Consider the following 17,716-nt stretch of genomic DNA (forward strand, 5'->3'; position numbering starts at 1 on the left):
GGGAAAGGTCAACGACACGGTCAAGTCCATTTTCGGTTTTTGAGGTGTGGTCTATACTTAGATGTCGTCTGCTACTCCGGGTAGTTATCTGTGTGCTATTCCGTGGTGTCATTTGAAACCCCCGTGCGAAAAAAGGGCGAGTCCATATCTACGTCACACTACTTCTGCTAGGGTTCTTCTCGTCATCTGTGAGCCGTATTAATGTTAAGGTTTCTTCTATACATTTTTTAAAGTTTAAAATTGTTTTCATATAGGACAATCCTTACTATAAACGGAGAACATTTCAGTCTTTGAATAATGCTAATTCTTACTAGTTAACACTCGCTGTTCCGTTTCGTGCTCTGCCTGCCTTACGCCAATAGATGGCGTGTAAATTTGCAAATTTAAAACTATTTTGACAATTTAATTACAACTGCACTGTTTTAATTTGATTATTTCAAAATAGGTCAAGGGCGAGACAAGTATAGATTTCAGCACTAATATCTTGTCTTTCTGCGTAATATATTGTAGTAATTTAACTGCAACATGTGTTCTTTCAATCTAATTATTTGAAAATGCATAATGATTATGCAAAACATGAATGTGCTTTTCTGTTTATTATTAAAAGAAGGGCGTTGACGATATTTAGAGTTGAACATTAGATTTGAGAGTAACCGCAAGTTAGTTAGTGAGTAAACTAAAAAACTTAAATATTAACAATAACTTTTAATCGAAGACGATTTTAACTTATAGTGTACAGTTAGACGAAGGCTTGGAGGGAATAACTAGTTAAATTAATGCCCATCTGGATGATTTAATGTTGATCTCTAGTTAAATAGCTTTGCATATTCAACGCAAACCGACTTAATATTTGTACTGCTTTCACACAAATTTAATTAGGTTAACCCTATCCTTTTGTGTTCGCTTGAACAATTCATATGCATATGCAAAGAATTTCACGTAAAAGCAATGCCTTGGACGGGATACGGACAAAATCTCGCGGCCGAAACATCGCCGCCCAAAATCTCGCCGGCCAAAACCTCGCGGGACAAAATCTCGCCGGGCCAAAACCTCGCGTGGCCAAAACCTCGCCGCCCAAAACCTCGCGGGACAAAATCTCGCCGGGCCAAAACCTCGCCACCCAAAACATCGCGTGGCCAAAACCTCGCCGCGAATGAAACTTTTCTTTAAAATTTACCCAATGAGTTTCTTAATATGCAATTGCACATTACAAATAATAATAATAATAATAATAATAATAATAATAATAATAATAATAATAATAATAATAATAATAATAATAAGAAGAAGAAGAAGAAGAAGAAGAAGAAGATACAAAACATCGTGTGCGTGGGCTTTCTCGGGTTATTCCCGTTTCCTCCCACTTTCTTTATTCGATCATTTCCTTCATCCTGGTCATCTACGACTCCTTTAGCCTACAGGACATAATCAAGGGATGTCGTAAAAACTCATATATTATTTCATACTTTCACAAATATTATTAGATTTTTGTTAAAATTTTAAGATTTGGATGTTCCAAAGTTCACGAAACTAACCCCGTTAGTTGCCATTACTTTCCTTATGTAGACTTTCTTTCCCTATAACCAGTTTAAAAACATCCTGTCGCCCTACCTTCACATTGAAATCCTCTAATACAGAAATATAATTTTCATATGGTATCGCGGGACTTGGTCAAATACCCTTGATACTTTTTCTGAAACAGCGTCTTTTATACCGTCATCCTTATCATCTGTTGGAACATTTACATTTTGGTCAGGCGAGATTTTGGGTATGGCGATATTTTGGGACGCGAGGTTTTGGCCAGGCGAGGTTTTGGCCCGCGAGGTTTTGGCCCCGCGACGTTTTGGGCGGCGAGGTTTTGGCCAGGCGGGGTTTTGGCCCGGCGAGATTTTGTCCCGCGAGGTTTTGGGTGGCGAGGTTTTGGCCAGGCGAGGTTTCGGCTCGGCGAGATTTTGGGCCGCGAGGTTTTGGGAGGCGAGGTTTTGGTCCGCGGGGTTGTGGCCGCGAGGTTTTGTACCCAAACGGCCTTGGACAACACAGCTCGTGTATACAACGAAATAAGTACGCAAATTTTGTCGTCTGCAAGAGTAATAATGCTATGAATTGCGATGACAGGGCGCTTGTAATAACTCATTTCACATGCTTATAGACATACTTGCGAATATTATTTCGCAGGAAGAATGTATCAGAGACAGCTTCTAAATCTTTGTTTGTAAATAGTTAATTCCAAATAGTTAAAAAGAGAGATTAGTGTAACTATAAGAGAAAAAACATGTCCAAGTTTAACTCAAGCCTTTTCTTATGAAAGAAATTCCCTTCCCAGATTCACCTTATGGTACTGTCTGTGTTTTGTATCCTTAGCAATGATACTGAATTAAGGAAAAAAAGAAAAGATGAAACAATATAAAGAAAAAATGCCTACTCGTATCAAGCGACCACTCTCCTTAATGACAATCTTCAATGAAATGAGCAGTAGTTGTAATAGACGTTTCATTGTGTATATACATAATGAATTACCAAAAACTAGTGAAAACGGTCACATACACACGTAATATATATAATTAAAATACTTTATCACTAGGGAGAAAGGAAAACAAAAAGGGAAAAAGCTATGAAGCATCCAGTGGGTGCTTGATTCCAAAATAGTGCCCATTTGGATGCTTTACAGCTGTTTCTCTGTTGTTTTATTCCCCCCCCCCCCTCTCTCAACTGATAAAGCATTTTAACGGAAGAGTTTACACTGCACTTTTCAACGTATGTGACCCTACTATCACTATTTTCTGGTATAATTAATTTTCTATTCACACCTCGGGATTCCTTTGTTTGATCTCTTCCGAGAGAGAAAGAGACAGAATGAAAGAGAAAGATTGTCCAAGAGAAATTACTTAAAAATAACACATTTTTATTTGGATGAAGAATTGAGTAATACACTTTATTTGGAGAAATATGGAATTTAACTTGTAAATATTGCTCCCATGACATCTATAAAATAATTCTCTCAGGTTCCCTTCTGTTTTAACAAGCAATATTTTGTTATATTTTGTCTGGTCGTGAACTTCTAGAATCGGAAGCAAAAGTGCCTTTCACCGCTAGAATTTCTTTTGTTGATCACTTCGGAATAAACTGACCAATTTCAACACGATTTTCAGAGACGTACAAAGAATATTCTCTTTTCATTTCAAAGATATTGAGGGAAAAAAAGAAAAAAAGACGGTATAAGAGCGTTTTTGCTTTCTTATGTAAAATTATTTTCAAAATAGAATTCTTCAGATAAACCTTCTATTTTAACCATTTTCGAAAAATTGGATCAATTATAGGAAAATGTTATTACTTATTGTACATCAATATTTTTTTTTCTGTAACTTAAACAAAACTGTACTCAAGACAGCACAAAATTCGAAAATTATTGAGGAAGATATTTATCATAGAGAATCTTATAATTTTTCCATGATTCTATAATTTCTTATTGATGGTTCCTAATGTTCAGAAACTGTAAAAAATAAAACAGCTTAAACAGCTCCCTCCTTACACAGGTATAATATTAACATAACCAACGTTTACAAGTTAAACAATACAGGTAATACCTATCTGTATGTAAGGTGAACATATTGAGTTTGTTCAGTGACTGATTGATTTTGGACTTTAATGGAGACGTCCATAGTCTTATCAACCTGCCGTTTACTGTAAATCTGCTGTTTAATATATTTATAACTTTCTGTACTAAAGAAAACAGCTAGAACAAACCTAAACAACTACAACATTACCATTTTTGTTTATTCTTTTAACTACTTATTACTTTTCAAAATAACTTTTTCATATACTACTTCCAATCTGATACAATAATTCATAAACGAATTAACTTCTTTTACTATATTTTAACATATTCGGCATGTTCACAATATTGTAGCCCTTTCTACCCTTAACAAGCAAGGAGTCTATTTGTTCAATTCACGGAAAGACCAATGGCCGACAGTGTTCAAGAATGAATTTCAAATATAAAAACAACTTAATTTAAACAGTGATCGTGAAATAACAACAAAAGAATAATAATAAAATGCACAAGAAAATAATTGAAAGAATATTACAAGGTCCAGGACAATACTTGTGCCCTACTTACCGCGGATGTTAAATTTCTCCGTCAACTTTTTAAAAATACTTCCCTTTTGTATAAGCGGTCACAGCATTTCTGTCATCTGCAAGCAACCCTAGAGGTCCGTTTATGGAATTATGTCAATTATCCGATGCAATTCCTCTAGAATATCTTCCATGTTGTCGAATCTTTAGCTCCTAACTCGAAGTTTTATCTTGGGAAACAGGGAAAAGTTACAGTAAATCAGATCGAGTGAGTGTATGGGGATGGGGGACCACTGTTATATTGTTCTTTGCAAGATAGCGGAGAGGCGTAGTGCGTAGTAGCTTTTTGTTAGTATAGGGTGACTGTTCAAGTAGCAGAGGTAGAACCTAAAGTGAAGAGTTGTTCGGTGACCGTTGTATCCAGTATTCCTATGCAGAAAACAATTATGTCAGCTTCCAAATATTCCAAGACCACGTTCAATCTTTCCTGAGTGTTGGATAATTCTTTATCGTGGGTTCAGGAAGTGCCAGGTGACAAGTTTTTTTGCTCGCTGCAATATTTGCTGGAGCGATTTTTCGCTCAGTAACGTAGGACGGCAATCGGTAGAAAGTCAAGTGACAGGTAAGAAGCATATGCAGATGGCCACGTCCATTTCAGTATTAGAAACAGTTATGTCTTTGTGAATCAAGAAAACAAGCCAGTATCTTTCGACTTGGAGTGTCATCCTATTTGTACCTCATCTACACAGAGCTTAAAGTTTTCTGGTGATATTGTATGTTGAAATGTGGATTCTACGTTGCAAATGGATAGGAGTTCCGGGACAAAACAAAGTAGTTTGCAGGGATTCTTATTAAAATATAACATTATAAAAGCGGAATTATTATGGTGTATTCAAAGTATAATGACATAAATCAACGCGTACTGCTGATAAAGATGTGCAAGTATCACTTATGTTCACAGATAGTGAAACTACCGGGAACATACAGCTTCTACATGACAAACTAGCGTACACTTTAGTTTATAGTTTATCACTATACTTTAGAAGTGAATTAATTGAGTTGTTGAAGGAGACATAAATGTGTGATTCTGGAGTACTGTATATGGTAGTGTGCACGCATTATTTAACACGGGCGTTTTTAAAGAATCCTTGATCTTTTAATCGCTTTCAGAGAAATGCTTACACCATTGGACCTGGAAAAGATTATTCAAATTTTAATGGATGGCCGTAATGTACACTTCACATTTCTGTACATCTTCAAGTCAGATATTAACACGTCGCCAATACTTGATCTATAATACTTGAATAGCAAGCTGTGAGCTACTTATTTTGCGTGGAACATTTAAGGCTGCAATTGTAGTAACGAATTGGAGAACCTTTGAATTTCTAAAAAGTCTGTAAAACTTATTTAAGGGTGTTCCAGCACATTGTGCCAAGCACACTCGAATAGAGGCTGAAAAATGTTTCCAGTTTTGTCCTGGTTGGCTTGAAAATAATAGTGTTGTCTAACAAGCCATTGACAACACTATTCGTATTTTCAGTTGTGTATTCCAGGAAGGATAAGGAAGTTTTGAGCACTTCAAGCTATCAGATCTTATCAGGTATGTTGGAAGAAGATAAAATGCTTATTCCTAAACTTACGTTTTAAAGCACTTACTTCAGAAGTAAAATCTTTCCTCATTGAACTTCAGACTGACTCTCAGCTCAGTCAATTCTTTACAATACTTTATCGGACGATATATATATATATATATATATATATATATATATATATATATATATATATATATATATAAAAAAGTTTACAAAACCACAAGATTATAGTTTTCCTAGTTCATGTATACGAATTGATGTAGAAAATGAAGAAAATCTTCCTGTAAAAAACGTTGGCATACTGCCTTTAAGAGATGTTAACCAATAACAGATTTGAGCATTTTGAATTTTCGCCGAAATTACGGAAAGTGTCTACAGAAATTTGTTCTTAAACTTCTAAAGAAGTCATCTTTAAGTTATAAATTGACCAGAGCTCTTTCGTGTTTAAATCTTAATGTTTCTTCAGGATCTGATGGAGTGAATCGAATGAGGCCTCTTTCAATTGAACTAGTTGAAAATAATTGGTTAGATGGCAATAGGGCAGGTAGAATTGTGAAGCAGTTCAGAGAGTTTTATTCGAATCCATATTGTAAAATAATTATGAGTAATTATTCATGAAATGGACAGTGTTTTGGATGACTTCTGGCTAAAGAATTTGGGTATTAGTATAATGACTTAAATATATTGTTAAAATAATATTGATTTCTCTCATGAAAATTCAAATATAGAAACAGAATTTTCAATCAACGCGGTATGTGTAGCAGATAATTTAAAAGAACATACTTTAATATTACTCAGATTTATGTACGATTCAGTAGCTTTTACGGGTGGGAATCCATAAGGAAATCCAGGATTAATTATGAACGAAATTCTCGCATTCGTTTTATAGAAGAAACACATCAACGACAATAGGAAGAGGAAAAAAAGAAAAAAAGGAAGCTGAAGACAGGAAAATAAAGATAACTCTGAATGAGCAAGAAGCTAAGAAGACTAATATAATATAAGATATGTGCAATATTGGTGAGAAGATAAAACGTTAGAAGTAAAATGAAGTAGATAATACGTACTTTTGATATTTTTCTAAATACGTATACGTCAATATACAACAGCCAGTTTTATACATGCATACATCCACCCTTTTTCGGTGAGTATTTCATTGTGACTTTTACTTTCATATTTGTCGAAACTGTCATAATGTGACGAACGTTACTAATCTGACTACCAGATTAAAATTTTAGGTAAGATGTTTATTTTTATTTATTTATTTATTGTTTTGTGAAGAGTTCATATTAGGTAAGTGTTCTGTAACTTCACAATAAAATACGTTGTATTTGTTTTTATATCAGGGATGCAAATAACCACTCGCTCGGGGCGTGTGGTTCATCGGTGCGGGCGAGTATTTAATATCATACGGAAGCTAAGTAAATTATTTCTATTATGTGATGTGGGCTAGTAACTTTTTTCTTGGGCGAGTAAACTTTTGTTGCTTATTTGCATCCCTGTTTTATATTATTCATTGTTCTAGTTGTTACTTATCTATCATACTCTTTTCTTGGTCTTGTTTTTCCTTCAACATGGGAAAGATTGTGTAGCTAATTATGCATCAGGGAAATCTTCAAAAATGTTCTTGAAAACGGAAAAGTCAGGGAATTCTTTCCCGTAAGTTTTGTCGTCAGCCTGTTCACTTACCAGCAATAATTATGAAAATTTCAATTTCCTTCTATTTCTCGCAATATGTTAATCAAAGTAGTGTATTTATGCACGTAATTCTTCAGTTGTTTAACTCATTTACTTCTGTCAAAAATTTTAGCTTTCTTATACTACAGGAAATCAAGTGTGTCTACATCGGAGAAATACTAAATGGCATGTTTATGTGAATGTGTATACAGTGAAGCAATAATTACTGGGTTCCTGTATACAAGGTACCAGAGATGGACATTTTTCCTAACCCTTAATCGCCTTCATCCTCAAATATTACTTATGCCCTCATCTTCACTGGCCCTCACTATCATGTACCAAAAGAGTAAAGTTGCAGTTACTCTAATTCTCAATCTATATCTTCATTCCAGTTTCCTAATTTCCGTTTTTCTATATACCCTTTAGAAGGAAACAGTACGTCATATTCTTGCACTACTAGTTTAGTGTCTCCGCTTGGACTAGAATCTGCTTCGAGTAGAACACCTCGATTAAACAAGATTTTTTAAAGATAGTTCTTTAAACTATGTTAACATCTTTTCTCTAGTATTACGTCTTAATGAATTCAAATTATGAGGTCAAATCAAAACTTTTTTTCATTAAAATTCTTGCACACAATATTAGAATAAGGATATTAATATCCTTCATTGTTCTACAATTCTTGATAATTCCCACTGTTCTTGGACGAAATATAGACTAAGAAAATTTCAGAAACTTAATGTTCCGGAAGCAACACGATTAAATATCATACATTTATGCTAATCATTTATTTATTGCGACACTTTAACAAATTATTAATGTACAATATGTTTTTTTCTACACACTTATAGTTAGATTTATCTTTGGAAACTAACAATTAGAAAATGCACTCAACATCTTTCCTGTCTTACCTGAAGATACATAGCGTAGATTACCCAAATGTGTTCTGAGTTTGAGGAAGAACTGGTGGTGCAAGGAAGCAAGATGAAACACGTAGAAACTCCTAAAATAAAATTCCTTGATGTATTAAAAATATCAATGTTGAAAGTAAAGCATTTTCATCGTTAATTTATAAATAGCAAAACAAACTAATGCAGTGGCGAAAAGATACTAAAGTTATATTCGAAAGTAATGAAATTTTTACTTATTTTAGATTTGCAAGATTTCTGTAGGTATAACTTTACTGATGATTTGGTACATTATTTTCCATAAGGAAGAACGTTTTGATTTACAGTGCAAATGACCTTAATTACTGAAAATTGACACTGAGCTAGAATTGACTTTTTATGTTCATTTTAACCTTTCTGGGATTTTTAAGATAAATTTTATACTTTCAATCAAGCAGCTTTTTATCCTAGCCGTCGTAACATCATCACTGTTTATGCCTCTCTGGACCAGCCCCGCCTTTTAACTCACAGTAAACAATGATAAGGAAATTGTAGAGGGGTGAGGAGAGAAGAAGGAGGAAAGAAGCCATAGCATGTGTACTCTGTCTAATAGTCGTGCCGACGACATATATATGCGTTCTTGGGTTCCGTAATATCTTTTAGATAGCATTTTCGGGAAAACAAAATAAGCCTTTTGCGTTGTACTTTTGAAGGCAAAATAGATAACGTCATGACCCTCACCAACTTGATAAGCTCCTTCTCAAAATACATGTGATCTATTTCGCAATGCATGTATGACTGAACAATAAAAAAATTCAGCAATAACAGATATTATATGAGCGTTTTAAAACAATACACACGTATAGTGTACTGTATACCACAAATCCCAAAAGGGTAAAACTTAAAAAAGTAAAATACTTTTTACTTTTTGTGTACAACAGTATACGTTATATAGTACAGAATTCTAAAAATCGAAAGCTGATGACACAAACCTAAGAAAACGTTCTGAGTAATTTTGCTATCACACGGAGGTAAATTTCAAGAAGGTTGCAAATACTTTAGTTTATTATTGTATTTGTTTTATAAATTTTAACAACAAAATAAATTTTGGTGGTAATTACATTTAAGTAAAATAGATTAATGCTATTTAGATATTTTGCTCACGACACACACGAAGAATGTACAAACTGAATGTGAGTTTCGAAGTTAATCGTAGTTGAGAAAACAAAATGAAAAAGTATTATATAAACTAAATTAATAATTTATAAATAAATATCAAAGTGATTAACTTACTTTTTGGATTCCATTCGTAATTTATACTTTACAAGCCTTTCTTTCATTCCATAGATAACCAGAGGAACGAGAGTAAAATATTGCTTAGAGTAACACAGCTTCTGAATGTTCTTCCACGAAAAAGATTCGAGTAGTCTCCTCTCATTCAATTCATCGTTTCTTTCGTGAAGAAATATTCCGTTAGAACTCACAGATACCCAAACATCACATGCGGGTCCATCTTTCCTTACCTTGAAAAGAAAATAAACAATATTTCTTTAAAATTGAATATTATCAATGTTCGTGTATTTAAATATTAATGCATCTGCGTCAAAATACGAGAAGTGATATCACGCTTTCGCTTAAAACAAACTTTGAAATCGAAGACATCATTAACTTAATAGAACCTTGTATTAATACTAACACGTGTAAGACCTTTCAGTTAGAAGACAGACATTACCAATAATATGATACGATGGATATTTTTTTTAAATTTTATTTTACCTCTAGCAAACATAGTTCACAACCAATTAGAAAGCACAATTCTGTTCCTGTACACGGATAAAAGAAAAATAAATTTTAAATTTAATGAACTTAACATAATCCATCCCCATATCTACAGAACGAGAATCTACAGGATTTGCAGCAGAAGAGAAGTATTTAATGTTGCCTTGGTGCATTCTCCTACTACAAGATCCACGCGTGGAAACATATTTTGCCATAAAGATACCAAAATAAATTGCAACTATTTCTGCTATTTGGACAAGAAAATGAAAGCGAAAGATCTTATTGGAAAAAATGTTATTCTAAAGCACAGCGTACTATTGACAACCAACACACACATAAAATTACTGTCTCTCAGACTCATTTGAATTACCGATACATTTAACTACCTAGGTATGTCCCATAAAAGACATTCGGTCCAAAAAGTGTAACAATTTTTTTAGACCAGCCATCTTGAGTGAGATTTTCCTGAGGTTTCCTCATTCACACCAGGCAAATGTTGGGATAGTACCTAACATATAGGTCCCAGACCTCTTCTTCCTTCCCTTTCTTCGGATAGTGTGATCGCCGAGGGACGTCATCTCTCAAACGGCATAGCCATAGCTGCCGAAAGCCCGAAAGTCTAATTCTTAATCCTATATGCCACAAATACAATCCTATCTCATAAATACAAGAGTGATTATACTGATGTTTCCTCTTCATAAGAAGTACGAAGCAGTCTGTTGAATATAATGTCTCATATCGGCATGACAAAAAGACAATATATACATCAAGCTTTTCTAAACTTTCTAAGATAATAAATCATACTCTTGCATAACCATTAGGAGGGAAGTTTCGGATCTATTTTCATCAAATCGAAAAACTGAAAATGAAACTCTGATCAAGAAAATTAAGATAAAATATCTATATTCTTTTTGGATAACTACAGTTCATATAAATAAAACTGAACACAATTATTAGAAACAACACATATCTAACAGTCAATTTCATAAAACTTCAACTTGATCATCTCGAATACAACAATTTTTACAGTGGATCTTAACTCCATTGCACATTTCACATCATCTTTAAAATAAAATCTTGCATAATCGTGACTACAGCTGAAGATTTACAGCCAAAATATTGAAGGAATTACATATATTTACGCACAGATAATACAGAACAATAGGAATATTTTGACTGAGATAGGTTAATTGTATTACTATATTATTATTATTATTATTATTATTATTATTATTATTATTATTATTATTATTATTATTATTATTATTATTATTATTATTATGTAATAAACACCAGTTTAAAATCAAAGAACTTACCAAAGAAGTTGCAAAAAAATGACATCCATATTCTGATAACTTTTGAACTTCACTTATAAAGAGTTCCTCTGCTCTTCCGGGATCTAAGCCAGACCTTTGGCTATGGCTAATTTGGAGACTCCTTTTTAATGCGTTTTCATCACAGTTAAATAACATTGTTTCCGGTAAATAATGTTCAAGAAGAAAATAGTCAAACGATCCATGTTCCTGAAAATCAAAATATATATATATATATATCAATACAGAAGGTGGAGCCTTTAATCATAACAACGTAATATAATACTTCATCAATTGTTTTAGTAAATATAGAACGCATAAACAAGAAACACAAAAGTATGCAAAGGCTGCAAGAGAAGCTTTTAAGGACAGGATCTCACAATTTGGTGTTGAATCTCTTTCCACCAACAAACTAAATTACACTTGTAGGTGAAGGCAGGTATCAAGTAGAATGTAATTTTGACGATCACGTACTAAAAAAAAAAAAAAAAATTCCGCATCAGATAAACACACGGAGTTTATGAACTAGATATTCAAAGTAGCTTTTAACTGTGAAGAAACTAAAAACGTTCGTGGTAACACCAGTATATTATAATACGATTTTTAAAAAACGGTCACGAGAAATAACTATCCATTTAGAATATTTAAAATAATTTGTAAAATATTCTCATTCTGAATTTAATGATAAATTGTGATCATTCACTGATGCTGCAGGCAAGGCAAATCTCACAAATTCTCGACAAACAAAAAAGTACAAACACATACATATAAATTTTTCATACACAGAACACTTCTTAGGTAAGAAATAAACCTCAAGATGTAAGATTTTGCCGAGTCAAAAAATACAGCTGGCTTCTAGTAAAAATAAAAATAAAAAATAAATCTGCAATTAGGCAGAAGAAACATCAGAAGGTAGAAGAACAAAAGATTCATTCACTGGCGAATGAAAAATTTCACAGAATCTTGTAATACTAAAAACATCATCATAGCCGACAACAGATTATCTCTGAAATTAGTGAGGAGTACAATTTTCCATTGTCTATGTAACGATACGCTAGATTTTCGTAATTCGGATTCATATTTCGACTGCTATCTTCATACCAAACACTTTATAAACTTGGCTATGTCTTATCTAAAATACAAAGAAATCTCAACACCAATTTAGAATGTCAGCTAAACCTAATGTTCATTATTTTAATTTCCCATATTTAAAACTCAAACTACATTTCCTATGTTATTTATTTTAATAATTAATCTAGATTTAAGTGAGTGTTACTTACAGCTCCCACACAATAAAATTTTAAGTACCAAACTTCTGAACCACGCAAAGTCACATCTCAGTATCTTCAGAAGTTTCATTACCACCTAGTTCGTTAATTCAAAACGTCTCATTTTTTGAGAAAAATGCGTCCTAGTTGACATCTGGTACTTAGTTGCATACAGGCTGTAATGGTGAATCAACCTTCTGACTATCACAGTCGTGCAATGTAACACTTACCAATAAATATACTTTTCCAACAATCCGAGATTAGGGTATTGCGCATATGTTTAGAGGTAGGTAGGTTAGGAGGGAATACAGACAAAATCTGCCGGACAGACATCAAAGGGTGGGGAGCAGGAAAAGGTTGGGCAGAAAAGAGAAGGAGCAGGTCAGAGCAGGAAAGGAGAGGATATAAGGGATACTCACATGGATATCAGTGCACATGTGTATCTGCATATCCACTCCTCTTCTTTTCTGTTCATCTCTTTGCTGACCTGTCTCATACTCTCCCGGCATCTCTGTCAGATCACTTCGTTTGTCTCTCATTCACATATCTGAAAAGGTATTCCTTTATGTATGAATGTTTTTCCTCGTCTCTCTCTCTCTCTCTCACTCTTGTTTGAATTCTAGAACATTACTCCTACGTCATTTCGACTACTACCTCCACTCTCCCCCACCTCGGCACGAAGATGAGCTGTGAGTAGTCCGTCTACCAGTCAATTGATCTTAAGATGTCACTGAGTGAATACCGTGGTGTGGCTTCCAGCGCTGCCAGGTGAGTTTGACGAAAACCAAGGTGTCGGTTCGAAAGAAAGAGTGACAGTAAATATTCACGCACCACGACAACGTTCCGCTGTTAATTCGTTGTAAATGCATGAAGTAAATTATACAAAAAATACATTTCCTGGCAATGTGTGAATAATTTGTATATAATCTCATATTGCGTTTGCTACGTTATTAAAAAATGAGAATGTTCCTAGAAAAGAGTAAGCTTGGTTGAATATATTGCAGTTGCAGGTATGGTGGTCAATACAACGTACGTGTAGTAATAAGCGTCAAAAATTTACCTGTAGGGTTCTAGGGTTAAATGTTCCATGTTTTATATTTTCTTTTTTGTTATGTTTTCGCTCTGTTCGCTTACAGACCGCTCTCATGAATATCTTTCCTGTGGAAAAGAAGCGGACCGACGAAAGCGTGCGTCTTTTTGTTCGCAAATGTATATTAGGTGGTTTGTAGGCAGGGAGGAGTTTGTTGCTAATAACAGTTGTAACAAACGCAGAAGCGGTAAGTAATTCGTAAGGCGCTTTATGACTATCCCTAGCTCCCACAAAATTAATAAAAACTGAAAGACAAAAGAAATACTTTTTTTTTTCTTTCTTGTGACATGCTTCTTATGTCTTCTTGTGGTCTCCCATGTTTGTTTGTAGAAGTGGTGACAGAGTGATACGCTCTGCTTATGACTTGCTGCTTGAAAACCAGTCCATGGTTCGGTCGGATTTACTCATAAACATTTACCCGTTTGTCCACCTGTTTGGATGTTGGGCTTTTTGTGTAAGGTCAAGTTGGGTTAAATTAAAACTGGCTTTTTGTTTGTTTGTTATAAGACAATTGTCTCTATATTTGATTTATAAATATCTCTGACTCATCTACTCTGCTCTTATATTATTTATAGTTCAACCGAATGGTATATGAACAGATGGGAGATGGCATTACTCAATCAAATTGTGTCGTTGTGTCAGAAGACATGAATGTGGCTAAAGAGGTCGAAGGAATGGAATCTATAGGTGATTGTGAAGGCAGTGATGATGAAATGACAGTGATGTGGAAATTGTGATACGGCATCGGAAATGATTATGGAAATGGGTTTAGCTCCATAGGCTTCGCAGATTGCACAAACATCACGAACTTCTTCATCCACATCTGAATGAGATCCTACACCAAACAGAAGAAGAGCTGTTCTAAACGATGAATGCAAAGAGAGAACGTTTCTTTATTGGACTACCGATTTAAGTGGCAGGATCCGCGAAAAGAGGAAACTGGGATAGATAGTAATGAACGAGTTCAAGTTGATCAAAACTACGAACACATTGTGTGAGTAAGAGAAGGTCCGTAATAATCCAAAGCCAACAATCAAAGCAACAAACGAGGCTGTACTACACAACTTTGAGGAAATGGTGAAAAAAGGCTATGTCATTCAGGACCGTACGCTGCGCCTGTGGGTCTTGCAAACAAAAACATTATTCATCCGCACAATCACCTGAACTTTAAGGCATCGCAATCCTGGGTTCTCCGATTTAAGCGTTGTAACAGGATCGTCAGTCATGCCATAAGTCATCGCATCAGCAAAAGATTGAAAAAAAAAAAAAAAAAAAAAAAAAAAACAGACCTGGCAAAGCGGTCAGTGATTTCGTAATGCGATTTGTGAGCTGATGTTGAATGAAGAGCTACTATCAGAGAATGTGTTGAATGCAAACCAAAGCTGCTTTGAAAAAGAACCACATTCTTACCGATTTCTTTGTTGTCGTGGTACAGTTGCTATTTAAGCTTCTGTTGGATTCATCAGCGCAATACTTTGTACTATTATTAGAGCTTAACATTTCTTTCTCCCTTATTTTCCTCTCCCCTTTCCCTAAAAAATCGGAAAAGGTGACATGGAATATAGAACATAACGCAAACATATGACTTTTCTCACCTCTTGTTGGAAATCTCCGAATTCAGCTTGCAAAGCAAGACCTGCAAGCATTACATGTGTATCAATGCTGCAACATATCTGTTGTTCTAAAAGGCACCTCCTCAACTGCAAATATAATAAATGCTTCGTTTCCCAGAATCTGCAATAAGAGGGGATAATAAAATAACGTAACAGAAGAAATTCATTTTACAAATATTAAGGTAAAATCATTGAAAATCTTGTAAATATAGTTTTAATGATACTGAATGCTTGATAAACCTAAACTATATATGCATTTGAGAAGTAGAGCGCTTATTTCTTTGTAACACCTATTGGTAGGATTACAGGTTACTATAGACCTCGCAGGATAAACAAAACTAGTCTTGTTGGGCCTCAAAGTTTTTCTATTTCTTCTAAATTAAATGTTTCATTAATTGTTTCATCTCCCATCAGAGTATCAACATACGTGATGAAATATTTTAGTTTTGAATTCGAAAATTCAGGATTTTCTTTTATTGAATTACTAACTTAAAGTAGCAAAAATTATCAGTTCTTGCTATTACGGTTATAATACATTAATGACATAAAGACCAGTACAAACTTGCAGATGGCACTACAATAACAACCTGCTTAAGCCGGTACTGGAAACTCGGATTCCACTATATTGCAAATGGACGACAGAAGACTCAAAGTTTTAAATAATCATGTTAATCTGCTACAAAGCAGACTTTTAATATTTGTACCTTATTTTACTTTACGTATCATATTACAAATGTTATTCTTGTTACTTGGTTGGTTGGAGTTAGGCGTCCAATTTCAGTACTGAAGCTATATGAGAGGTGGATCCACGGTTTAATTGGTAGAATCCAAACCAAGTAATGCATTCAAATTTCAAGGCTCTCCCACCGTGTATTGAACCATGCACCAAAGGTGCGCACGCTAGCTACTAAATCACAGGGAAAGCTTCTTGCTATTTGGAAAAAACTCCATCGAAGTGATGCAAAACATTAACAATAATAATAATAATGAAACAAGCAATATCAGACAATATGTATAAGATATTTTGTTTATTTATTGTTTAGTATCTAACAGAAGAGCTAACTCATTGCTACATTACATTCAAGCCTCTAATATATATTAGATTTCGGTTACCATATTTACTTTCATATTGCGAAACAAATTATTTGAGCAAAAATCAAATGATTTTCAGGCTGTAAGAATAAGTATTAACTGATTTTTTCACAGTTCAACTGAATCACCCCAAAACGAAAACAAACCAAATACATAAGTAAATAAAAGGGAAGTGTGCCTGATGTAAAACATTTTTAATAACATATGTAGTAATGTGAGCTTCGTGTACTTCATATTGTGTACAATATTGCAAAAATAAATAAAGTAAAATAAAAAATCATTACCACATAAAAAGGCATTCAACTGAAGAAAATAAGATCAAATATAACGTGCATAGGATTACTTACTTTTAAATTGTAATGTATTGTTTTTTATTAAATTCATTTTCACATTTCACAACATTTTCTTATCGAGTTTACAATTGAAATATACTCTTACTGACCTTAATCCTCGGAGGCTAGTTAGGAAGAATTTAACTCTCAAATATAAAGTGAAAGTAAACTGGATTTGAGCTTTCTTTGAATCGCTGATCCAACCATTTGGAGCCACTTTTCGCAATCGAGTGGTCCCTGGAACAAATACAATATCACCATCCACCAGAACAGCTAGACCCAGCAAAAAATTCTCTTCGATCAATTCTTGCTTCACAATCGCCTGAAATTATCAAAATAAAATAAGGCTAATTGTTAACATCATTCTCAATAGATATAAACCTATTTTCACAATTATAACGAATAAGGATAAAGACAAATTTAGAAATAAAATAAGGAAAATTGAATAGAATACTATATAAAACAGGAATTCAGACAATCATTTTAACATTGATTAAATAAAAAAAATCACAAATGCCTTGATTGTTCTCGGTATTCATAAAAGGGTCAATGATGGAAACCTGATATTCCGTCAGAATTGCCAGACTGGATAATAGGTAAATAATAATAATAATAATAATAATAATAATAATAATAATAATAATAATAATAATAATAATAATAATAATAATAATATGAAATATGTTTATTGGAAGCAAACAGCATTACAGCTACAGGTGCCCCAAAGAAAGAAAAAAAAATGTTTTTACAAGCATAGGGCAATGCAAATAGAATTAACAACATACAACTGATTATACAAAAATAGATGAAATGGATAAAATATTAGTTCAGAAAAATAACACAAAAACATGCAGTATCTGTTAAAAACTGGAAAATACAAAAATAACAATAGTAAAAAAAAAGCATAATTAACATACATATAGAAAAGGTATACCATATAGGATAAGTATACAGTGTAAAATTCAAAAATAGATTATTATTGACCATGTACGGTAGATATAG

General features: G+C 33.7%; 1 protein-coding gene across 1 annotated transcript in view; it reads right to left on the reverse strand.

The window, feature by feature from the left end:
• The window catches only part of LOC145662882 (tyrosine-protein phosphatase non-receptor type 13-like), a 1,067,674-nt gene that overhangs the window by 33,619 nt on the left and 1,016,339 nt on the right, over window positions 1–17,716 (reverse strand). Inside the window, exons 10-14 of the mRNA XM_081728845.1 lie at window positions 16,825–17,036; window positions 15,273–15,411; window positions 11,323–11,529; window positions 9,521–9,750; window positions 8,252–8,343 (exon numbers count right to left, since the gene is read on the reverse strand). Of these exons, the coding sequence (XP_081584971.1) occupies window positions 8,252–8,343; window positions 9,521–9,750; window positions 11,323–11,529; window positions 15,273–15,411; window positions 16,825–17,036 (880 nt within the window). The remainder of the gene's footprint in view (window positions 1–8,251; window positions 8,344–9,520; window positions 9,751–11,322; window positions 11,530–15,272; window positions 15,412–16,824; window positions 17,037–17,716) is intronic.

This window comes from Thermobia domestica, chromosome 10 (genome assembly GCF_964235325.1).
Source record: "Thermobia domestica chromosome 10, izTheDome1.hap1.1, whole genome shotgun sequence".
NCBI classification, from domain to species: domain Eukaryota; kingdom Metazoa; phylum Arthropoda; class Insecta; order Zygentoma; family Lepismatidae; genus Thermobia; species Thermobia domestica.